This window comes from Lycium barbarum, chromosome 7 (genome assembly GCF_019175385.1).
Source record: "Lycium barbarum isolate Lr01 chromosome 7, ASM1917538v2, whole genome shotgun sequence".
NCBI classification, from domain to species: Eukaryota; Viridiplantae; Streptophyta; class Magnoliopsida; order Solanales; family Solanaceae; genus Lycium; species Lycium barbarum.
The window spans coordinates 1,380,904-1,392,679 of record NC_083343.1 but is presented as its reverse complement, the minus strand read 5'-3'; the positions used below and the strand labels follow the sequence as shown (position 1 = coordinate 1,392,679).

Sequence of the window (11,776 nt, the reverse complement as noted above, 5' to 3'; positions counted from 1 at the left end):
TTTGATCCTCTTTACAAGTATGTATAGCAAGGAGGGAAAAAGGGCAAATCTTTAATATTATTTCTTGTATAGTTATTCACACTATGCTAATTGAATCTCTATAATTTAACTAGATCTGATGTTTCTTCCTATTTTGACATAAAATTGAAAAGGTAACTAGATATAAAACTAATCTATATAGATGATTGTAAGCAGGGTAGACACATTTCAGACCAAATCAAGCAATTAGAAAAAAAATACTTCTATACCAATGGAGAAATTCCTCCATGTTCTCCTTTTGATTTCAATTGTTTTCTCAATTTTGTTTGTAGTTTTGGGCAATGCACCCCTTAACTCCACTTATATTATGGAAGCCAAAAAAAGATTTATGCTATTGATCCAACTAAGCTTCCGGATCCTCCGATGCCATCATATACTTTTGCCGTTTACAATCGCGATTTATTTGAAAAGTCAAAGTTCGAGAACTACGACTCGTTACTTGAAAGTAGGATTGCTCGTTCCCAAGCTAGAGCTAATTATTTGGCATCAATTTTCAAAAATGGTAATGTGATTGGTGCGAATGAAACTCTGACAAGGCCACATGACGTGCAAGAGAGGTCCCGCGAAAAGGTTCCGAAAACGACAAGCACACATTTCATGTATGGCGAGTATGTTGCATCTTTTACTCTCGGCACTCAGCAAATTAAAAGTTACTTGCTAATTGACACCGGAAGTGATTTAGTTTGGTGGCAATGTGGACCATGTAGGTCAAATAAGTGTTACAAACAAAAATTTGGTCCTTTATATGTTCCAACTAATTCCAAAACATATCGAAAACTCGATTGCATCGTAAAAAGTAGAAATTGTTTAGTCGCGGACCCGAGTTATGTATGTACTCTATTCGGTAATCAGTGTCTCTATGATGTGAAATACGGGGATGGAGCAAGAACAAAAGGTTGGATAGCAGACGACGTGATTACTTTTGTTTTAGACCAAAATCCGGTAAGGATTATTTTTGGATGTGGCAAAGATCAAATGAGCGGAACACATTTTAGTGGTGAATATTCTGGAATTGCTGGCATTGGACGTAGACAAATGAGTGATGGATATTCTTTACCAACACAATTTGAGGCGGACATCATGTCCATGTGTCTACCGCGATTTTTTTCTGAAAAAGGATCAACAATTAGCTTTCACACAACGCCCTTCAAAAAAACAACATCAGCACAACTATTACCAAGTTCCAAATTACCTACATTTTATTTCGTCAACCTTTATAAAGTTTTTATTAACGACAAGGAAATTCCACTAAACCCATCATTGTGGAATTTTAGAAATGATATGATCGCGGGTGTCATTGTGGATACAGGATCAACTTTTACCCTTTTTCCTCAAGATTTTTATACGGAATTCCGTTACATCTTCAGACAAGAAGTACGAGATATTCCTATGGTTGCTCCTTCTGGACCTTTCGACACTTGTTATAAAGCCGGTCCGAGTGCAAAATTTCCTGTTGTGAAGTTGTACTTTGGCAGGCAAGACCTGAGTAACTTATTGTTACTGGCACAAGATCGGGTCTTGGTGCACATTAGTGGGAAATTATGCCTGGCTTTTCAGGGATGGAACTCATCCGTCATAATTTTAGGAAGTAATCAACTCCAAGGTGTTGGATTAACTTTTGATACTTCAGCAAATACTTTGTCCTTTGACTTAGATGCATGTGATTGAGTGTCAATGAAAAAATTATATGTTGCAATCTAAGGTTGTACCTCAATTTTGATAGTTGGCTTTGATTGATTTGATGAAGGGATGATTACAAATAATTCAGTGTAAATTCATCTCAAATTCTTCAATCCAAAAATTAGTTTAAATTTTAATGCCCTGATGGCCTAAAGATATGCAAATCACTTGCAGCCGCTCTGAAATGTTTTGTTTGACTTGAACCTCGTGACGATTCAATCTCTCTATAATAGTCATCATTTATAACAATATTTCACTATAGCGGATAACTTTATTTGTTGCCGGTTTTCAATTTTATTTGGGGAGAAAGGTCATACTTTGTAATGCCTATTTATATAAAACAATGTTGGTTCCTCATTGAGCACATTGCACAATATACAGTATACACCAATGCTGCTATTAATTAATGAGATGTAAATATAATATTCACCCCAAATTTAAAAAATATATATTAAATTTTAAATTCATTATTTTAAAACTGTAATTGGTTCAGTGGTACAAAGAACCTAAAAATTAGAAAACATCAAATTTAACTCCTAAACCCCCTCTGCTATCGCACAATTGCTACAAATAATTAAATATACAGCATAACTATTTAAAGCTGATGATAAAATATCTAACATGTAAATTATAATAGATACTATCATACTAAAGAGAAGACCATTTTATTCACAATTGTTCTTGGTGTATTCATATTTTGAGAATGATGAATAAAAGCGTCATTACTTAGTACTTACACTAAAGTTCTGTTCAAAATAACCACCCAGTGCAGGATCCGAGTTAGATTGAACATAAATTGTATGTTTTGATTTATGTACACAAATTAATAAGAAAACAATTTACAAAGAGTGGATCTAAAATTATATTCAATTGACCTCTAGGCTCTAAAGTCCCAAGAATCATACAACACAACAAAAAGGGAAGAGTGAATTACCTAGAGTAACTAAACAAGTTAGTGAAATAAGGAAAGATATTGCTACAATATTATCACAAAAGAAAGAACTCTAATTATAGAAGAAAAAGGATCGGAATCTTATTTTAATGCATTTACAAATTTTCTTTGTAAATATATAGATTCCGCGTTGAAAGTAATGGGTGCTCGAGCACCCATTGTGGACTATGTGGGTCCGGCCCTGGCCCGAGCCCTGCCCCAATAGGGCTTGGGTTGGATGGAGCACTTCCATCAAAGTTAAGTTTGACCGTACCAGTGACAGACTTTGAAGATAAAATCTAATTATAACATTATTTGGAATTCAGATTGATTAATTTTCAAATTAAAAAAAATATATATCATAATACATATTTAGATGTTGAGAAAGCAAGTTACATGGCTATTTAGTATTTATATTTAAAGACAAATCTTAACAATCATATATGTACAGAAAGTTGGTATCTTATTCATTAAATAACAATGTCTTAATAAGACACTGTACCTAGTCAATTGATTCTTATAATAATGTGAATACAGTTAGGGGTGTACAAAGTAAATCGACAAATCGCACCAAATCGATAAATCGAGTCAAACCGAGAAAAAAATTCGACTAGTGGTTTGGTTTGACTTGGTTTGGTGTTGGAAAAAAAAAACCCGACCATAATTGGTTTGGTTTTAACTAAAAAAAGTCAAACCAAATCAAACCAACCCGACATTACATGTATTCAATTTTTAAAATATTTTATACATAAAAATATTTATTTGTAAAGTAATTTATAAATATTTCTCAAATTTTTTCGTAATTTTTTTTATCTATTATCATATTATTCAAGCTTGAACTTAGAATTTTGAATATCAATAAGTTTTATATCCTATAGATGTTAGTAACTCAAATAAAGTCCAAACCAAAACTAACGCAACACTAATGCTAACAAAAGAAATTCAATTTACTACTAAGAATGATAATAATGTTGGATATCTATTCTTTAGTTTTGCATAATTGATTTAGAGAGTAAAAATACATAACTTAAGTTTTTTCCTTTGTCATATAATTAATACTTATTTTAGCATGACTTAATATTTTTAGATTATGATCATTTTCTTTTATGGCTTGTTAATTAGCAATATTTATTTTAACCGATTATATTAGCTTTTGTTGAATATTTTAATACAATGTCATCACTCTTCTCACATTTTGTGTTATTTTCTTAAGAAACACCTTAATTATATAATTATATCTTACTAGGACTAAAGAAATAGTTAAAGTAAAAGTTATATGTTTTGTATCAAGACTATTTCGAAAAAAAACCCGAAAAATCCGAGAAAACCAAACAATCCGAACAACCCGAGAAAACCCGAGGTTGAAAAACCCGAATTTTATTAGTTTGGTTTGGTGTATAAATTTTAAAACCCGACGCAATTGGTTTGGTTTGGTGTTTAAAAAATCCGAACCAACCCGGTCCATGTACACCCCTAAATACAGTCAAACCTCTTTATAGTCGTATTATTGGGTCCGAAATATTTTTGTTTAGGGAATCACTGTTATACACCTATAACAACATTGACATTTAAATAATGTATCGCTGTTATAGGTAAAAAAGATACATAAAATCTAATTTTTCATGTTTAGTTATCTAATACTAAGCTTAATCACACTTTGTATAATGAAGATTTTTTTTTAATGATGAAAATATATATTTATATATTATTCTTTGTCACAAATAGTGTATTAAAGTATCAAAATATTTGTCAAAAACTCTAGTCATATTATTGGCAATCTTAGAGATTCTATTTCTATAGTGAAAATTAATTATTATGTCACAAAAAAAAAAGAACTTTTATAAAGGGGTAATTTTACAAAGAGCATATTATTACAAAGGTGATTGTTACTGTTATAGACAAAAAATAATTATAAAAAAGTAAATATAACATCAAAATCGGTTCCGAAAAAACTTGATTGTTATAGATATGTACAGTTATATGAGGATGTCGTTATAGAGAGGTCTGACTGTACATTCAGATCTCTCGATAGCAAACTCATATGTCCGAAATATTTCTGCTTGTTATAGTGATTGAATATTATAGACTTATAATAATATTTGACCATGAAAGACAAGAATTACGCTAACAATCCTTTTTTTTTTTTCTTGTTTTTCCTTCAAATTTTATGCTAGAAAAGAAAAAAACTCATTTAAACCTGACATCTTACAGATACTCAAATTCACAAGAGTTTTTGGTTCCAGATTGTTCGTTGGGACATATAAAATATATGTCTTGGTCACTACCCAGTGTAATCCCACAATAGTGGGGTCTGGGGAGGGTAAGATGTACGCAGCCTTACCCCTACCCGGGTAGGGAGGCTGTTTCCGATTGACCCTCGGCAACCCTCCTCCTTTATCCGGGCTTGGGACCGGCAATGTGAGCGAGCTCACACAGGCGGAGTTGACATATAAAATATATGTCTCCACTAAAAAATATATAATTAATAAATTACTTTTTAAGTATTACAAAATAATAAATAGTTTAAATAGATACTAGAGCAAGAATGTTATTGAGGGGTGTTTTTTCAAAGGTATACCCTAATAATAAAGGTGATGCTGTGATCAGCAAAAAGTTGTCTTAGATAACACAAAAAATCGCATAAAAAAGGACTTGTCCGTTATAGTAAAATGTTTTTGTAGCAAGTGACTACCATCAAATGATCTTATCGTGAGATTTCCATATTGTCAATTTAGAATTGATGTTCCTGAAAAAGAAATATTTTATTCATTTGACAAAAATACAGATGTCAAAATTTTATCCTCTTTACAACTATAGTAAGAAGGGGAAAATGGGGGCAATCTTTAATATTGGCTAAAAAATCTTTAACATTAGCTAAACTGGAACTAATTATTACTTTTATAGTTGTTCACAGTATCCTAATTGGATCTCTATAATCTAACGAGATCTGATGTATCTTCCTATTTTGACATAAAATTGAATAGGTAACTAAATATAAAACTAGTATATATAGATGATTGTAAGCAGGGTAGACACATTTCAGACCAAATCAAGCAATTAGAAAAAAAAAATACTTCTATACCAATGGAGAAATTCCTCCATACTTTCCTTTCGATTTCAATTGTTTTCTCAATTTTGCTTGTAGTTTTGGGCAATGAACCCCTTAACTCCACTTATATTATGGAAGCCAAAAAAAGATTTATGTCTATTGATCCAACTAAACTTCCGGATCCTCCGATGCCATCCTATACTTTTACAATTTACAATCGCGATTTATTTGAAAAGTCAAAGTTTAAGGACTATGACTCATTACTTGAAAGCAGGACTGCTCGTTGTCAAGCTAGAGCAAATTATTTGGCATCAATTTTAAAAAATGGCAGTGCGATTGGTGCGAATGAAACTCTGACGAGGCCACAAGATGTACAGGAAAGTAGGGCCCGCGAAAAGGTTCCGAAAACGACAAGTACACATTTCATAAATGGTGGGTATGTTATATCTTTTACTCTTGGCACTGAGCAAATTAAAAATTACTTGCTATTAGACACCGGAAGTGATTTAGTTTGGTGGCAATGTGGACCATGTAAGGCAAATAAGTGTTACAAACAAAAAACTCCTTTATATGTTTCAACGAATTCGAAAACATATCGAAAACTCGATTGCATTGTAAAAAGTGAAAGTTGTTCAATCGAATTGCCGAATTATGAATGTACTCCGTTCGGTAATCAGTGTCTCTATGATGTGAACTACGGGGATGGAGAAAGAACAAAAGGTTGCATAGCAGACGACGTGATTAGTTTTGTTTTAGACCAAAATCCAGTAAGGATAGTTTTTGGATGTGGCAAAGATCAAACGAGTGGAACACATTTTAGTGGTGAATATTCTGGAATTGCTGGCATTGGACGTAGACGAATGAGTGGTGGATATTCTTTATCATCACAATTTGAGGCGGACATAATGTCCATGTGTCTACCGCGATTTTTTTCTGAAAAAGGATCAACAATTAGCTTCCACACAACACCCTTTAAAAAAACATCAGCAGAGCTATTACCAAATTTCGGATACCCCAATTTTTATTTCGTCAACCTTTATAAAGTTTTTATTAACGACAAGGAAATTCCACTGTACCCATCGTTGTGGAATTTTAAAAATGACATGATGGGTGGGATCATTGTGGATACAGGAACAACATATAGCCGTTTTCCTCAAGATTTTTATACTGAATTTCGTTACATATTCAAACAGGAAGTACGAGATATTCCTATGGATGCTCCGGCTGGAGCTTTCGACACTTGCTACAGAGCTGATCCGAGTGCAGAATTTCCTGTTGTGAAGTTGTACTTTGGCAGGCAAGATCCGAATAACTTGTTGTTACTGGCACAAGATCGGGTCGTGGTGCACATTCGAGGGAAATATTGTTTGGCTTTTTTGGGATGGCACCGATCGCTCGCAATTTTAGGAAGTAATCAACTCCAAGGTGTAGGATTAACTTTTGATACTTCAGCAAATACTTTGTCCTTTGACTTAGATGCATGTGATTGAGTCAGACTCTCTATAACGGCACCCGCATATAATAACACCTCTCTATAACAACTAAGATTTTTCGGAACTGATTTTTTATGTTATATTTTACTTTTTCTATAACAGCATTTCACCTATAACAGCAACTACCAACTTTATAGCAGTACGCTCTTTGTAAAATTACCCCCCATATAACAGTTATCTTCTTTTTTTAGTAATATAATAATTAACCATCTTTATAAAAATAGAATATCTATGATTACCAATAATAAGAGTAGAAATTTTGACCAAATATTTGATCATTTAATACACTATTTATGACAAAAAATATCATATGAATATATATATATTTTCATCATTAAACGATTTTCCTTCGTTATACAAAGTTGATTAAGCTTAGAATTTGACAATTAAAAATGAAAATTAGATTTTATACATCTTTTTTGCCAATAACAGCGAAATATTATTTAAATGTCAATGCTGTTATAGGTGTATAACAGTCATTCTCTAAAACAGCTGAAAAATTTCGGACCCAACCATGTTGTTATTGAGAGGTTTGACTATAAAATTTCTTAGATGTTGCAATCTAAAGTTGTACCCCAATTTGATAATTAGTTTTGATTTGATGAAGGGATGATTATAGATATTTCAATACAAATTCATCTAATTCTTCTATCTAATAATTATTTCAAATTTTGATCACTGATGGCCCAAAGATATGCACGCGCCGATATATTTACTTTGACTTGAACCTTGTGACGAATCAAATCAATACATAGTCAAATCTCTCTATTTCTCTATAGAGGACAAGTTTTATTTGTATCCGATTTTTAACTTTATGTTATATTATATGTTATTCATAACGGCATTATTTTACTATAGCACCCAACCAATATCCGGACAAACGACGTCGTTATAGATAGGTTTAACAGTACTCATATAATGCCAAATGAAACACGGTATAGGGGAGAAAGGTCATATTTTGTACCACTAGTTATATACACCAGTGTTGGTTCCTCATCGAGCACAATTGCACAATATAGACCAATGCTGCTATTACTGGGAAAATTATTTGAAAATCTGTCTCTATTCCCCATGGATCTATATATATATATTTAGTATTTATATTTAAAGACAATATCATAACAATCATATATGTGTAGAAAGTTGGGTATCTTATTTTTGAATAAACTGAACGGTGTGTTAACACGCAACGCACCTTACCTAGTCAATTGATTCTTTTAAAAATGTGAATACATTCAAATATCTCTATAATATTCTCATATGTCCGAAATATTTTTGCCTGTTATAGCGATCGCATGTTACAGACTTATAATAACATTTGACACTTAGATATTACTTGACTATCAGAGACAAAGAATTACGCTAACAATTGCTTTTTCAAATTTTTATGTTATAAAAGCAAAAAAAAAAAAAAAAAACATTTCAACTTGAAATCTCAAAAGATACTAAAATTCACAAGAGTTTTTGGTTCCAGATTCTTCGTTGGGACTTATAAATATACTAGCAAACTATGCCAGTGCGATGCACGGGATCCAACATGATTAATTTAGTTACTCACTTTAGTTAGTCTTTATGATTTATATATTTTGCAAAGAATACTGCGATTCTCTTTAATGAGTCTCTATATTTCTTTTCCTTTCCTCTTATTTTTCCCCTTAATTTCTCAATTGTTGTTAAAATTTGTCTTATTTTGGTTATGTCCGCCTCTTTTTATATTTAGTAAGTTAACAATTCAAATATCCTACATGTCAAATTTATAATCGCAAGATTCAAAGATATTTTATTATATTATACACATTTTTAATTTAGAACCACAAGATTCAAAAGTCTATCTTTATTTCTTAGACTCCATGTCTAGTCAAACGTAGACACTTAAATTGAGACGGGGGGAATATATGTCAAATGAAGGAAATGAAAGGACAATTGAGATACCGCGGACACGTGTGGACTTAAAAAGTAAACACACAAGAGGTAGTATTAACGTAAAACTTCTAAAATATACACATGTTAGTTCCGGCTCAGAGTTCAATTTCAGTCGCTTTTTGTAAAACTTATTGTTGCTGTGTTCGTTCACCTTGGGCGTTTGTTGTTAAATAAAAAACAATTGTCTTATTTTGGTTATGTCCGCCTCTTTTTATATTTAATAAGTTGATAGTTCAAATATCCTACATGTCAAGTTTATAATCACAAGATTTAAAGGATATTTTTATATATTATATACATTTTTAATTTAGGACCACAAGATTCGAAAGTCTATCTTTATTTCTTAAACGTCGTGTCTAGTCAAACGTAGACACGTAAATTGAGACAGAGAGGGTATATGCCAAATGAAGAAAATGAAAGGATAATTAATACACTACGGACCCGTGGGGACTTAAAAAGTTAACACATAAGAGGTAGAATTAATGTTCAACTTCTAAAATGTACACATATTAATCCCCGCTTAGAGTGCAATTTCAATTGCTTTTTGTACATTAGTTGTTGTGTCGTCAACCTTGTGTCACACTCCTTTTGTGGCGCCCCACGCGCAGAACGCGCAAGTTTTTATTATTAAAAGGTTTTTCCATTTGAAGTGACGGTTTTGAAAAGGGATTATTTTATTTACAGAGTCGCCACTTGGAATTGAGTTTTGGTGTTCCAAGCCACCTTATAATCCCTAATCAAAAGGAAATGACTTTTTTATTATGGTCCGCGAAAACAGAAGACCGGGTAAGGAATTCTGTTGACCGGGGAGAAGGTGTTAGGCATTCCCCGAGTCCCGTGATTCTAGCACGGTCGCTTTATCGACTTATACTTAGCTTAAACTATTTTGGATAAATTATGTTCCCGAGCCTTGATTTGCTCGTGCTTTTATTGTTGAACATTTTATTGGTCTTAACCCGGATGCGTAACCGCATTCCGAATCTTTTAAGCGTCTCAAAGTAAGATGCATAACTGCATTCTTATTCGAAACAAAATTAATTATTAAAATGAATTCAGCCAAGGTGCGTAAACGCATCCTTGAGTTATATAAAAAAAAAAAAAACGTCTCGAAATAAGATGCGTAACCGCATTCTTAATCGAAACAAACGTCTTGAAACGTGCCTAAAGCTCATCTAGCGTTAAAGGCAATTATTTGTCTCTAAAATCCGAGACTTATTATTATTTGGTTATTATTTTTCGTTTTTTTTTAGTCATTTTTCACTCTTCGACAACGGGTTTTGAATAAATTCGCAACCCATCTCGTTCCCTTACAATTGATTTTGTCACTCTTTTCTTTTATACTTGACAACGGGATTTGAAATAAATTCGCATCTCGTCTCGCTCATCTCGCACTAAAAATTAATTAATTGGGCCTTAAACGTTTCTCAGGCCCAAAACATTTTCGCACGTTATCAGGGTTTGTCAAAACTTCAATTCTAATTCCACGTTAACACATCCGAACAACATCCCATATATCAATCTAAAAGATGAATTTAAAAAGCAAACAATTTCACCTCAACTAATTACCATTAAAACATGGATCTAATTACACTAAAGGTAACAGAATCTACTAACGACGCCTCCACCTTAATAGCTCATTTTAAACCATCAATTAGATTCCACACACACTCAATTAACTTATCAAAATTAGTACCTCTGTTTATTAAACCCAACGTGAAATCAAACAGTAAATGAGAGGGATCAAAATACTATATTTGCCTAACTTAAATGACACAATGATTGTTAATTCATTAGCTTAAACTACAACATCTTAACCAATCATGAACTTCAACTAACAACCCGACAAGTAACAGTGATAAAATCAAACAAAATAAAAATACTTATCAGGAAAAGAAACAAACAAAAATTTGATGCAATAATACTTGAAAGAGAGAAATATTGGACCTTTAATTGCTGAAAATTTCCATCATTACACCAAGACAAAAGAAAACCCCAAGCTCACGTACAAAAATGGACTGCGGCTAGAAACTCGACGCCGACGAGAGCTTTAATCGATGGACCTCAACCTCGACCAAAAATAAACCCAAACAGAGATGAAAATATGGTTGAAAATGGTGTTTAAAGGCTGAACCATAATGGTGTTTAAAGGCTGAATTTTTAAGTTGTTATTTCACTGATGAAGCTGAAACAGGTGGTGTTTTCATGGCTGTTTTTTTTTTTTTTTTTGGGCTGTTTCACAGTGAGATTAGTAGCTAGACTAGAAACAAAATGGTGAGGTGATTCACTTTTTACACGGTGAAAGACTATGAAAGGATCATGCTAGCTTCAAAATTAAAAAAAAAAAAGGACGGAGGAGGTAAGAAAAATGTCAATAAAAAAAATCTATCAGATCTTAGTTGCTAAGTTTTTTCTTTTCCTTTGCAAGCTGCGGCTGATTTTTTATGACGTAGATTTGCGGTTGATGATTTAGGTGTCGGCTCCACCCTCTAGGTTTCTATAATTAGATATTTATAAGGTGTTTAGGCTAAGGTTTTGAGTGTATTATTTCTTTTTTTCTTTTCCCAAAATGCCCACATGAATAAAAATATCTTGAAGGATGAAAGGAATATTCCCTTCCCAAAATGGATTGTGCTTTTTTGTGTGGATAAGGTGAAATTTTGC

The 11,776-nt window shown here is 32.5% G+C and overlaps 2 protein-coding genes across 2 annotated transcripts; both read left to right on the top strand.

Moving 5' to 3' along the window:
* The first annotated feature begins 402 nt into the window (after window positions 1-402).
* LOC132602737 (protein ASPARTIC PROTEASE IN GUARD CELL 1-like) lies at window positions 403-1,707 on the top strand. Its single transcript, XM_060315514.1, has one exon. The coding sequence runs from the start codon at window positions 403-405 to the stop codon at window positions 1,705-1,707; it is 1,305 nt and encodes a 434-aa protein (XP_060171497.1).
* Window positions 1,708-5,734: 4,027 nt separating this feature from the next.
* On the top strand, window positions 5,735-7,189 carry LOC132602736 (protein ASPARTIC PROTEASE IN GUARD CELL 1-like). The gene has a single exon (XM_060315513.1). The coding sequence runs from the start codon at window positions 5,735-5,737 to the stop codon at window positions 7,187-7,189; it is 1,455 nt and encodes a 484-aa protein (XP_060171496.1).
* Window positions 7,190-11,776: the final 4,587 nt, after the last annotated feature.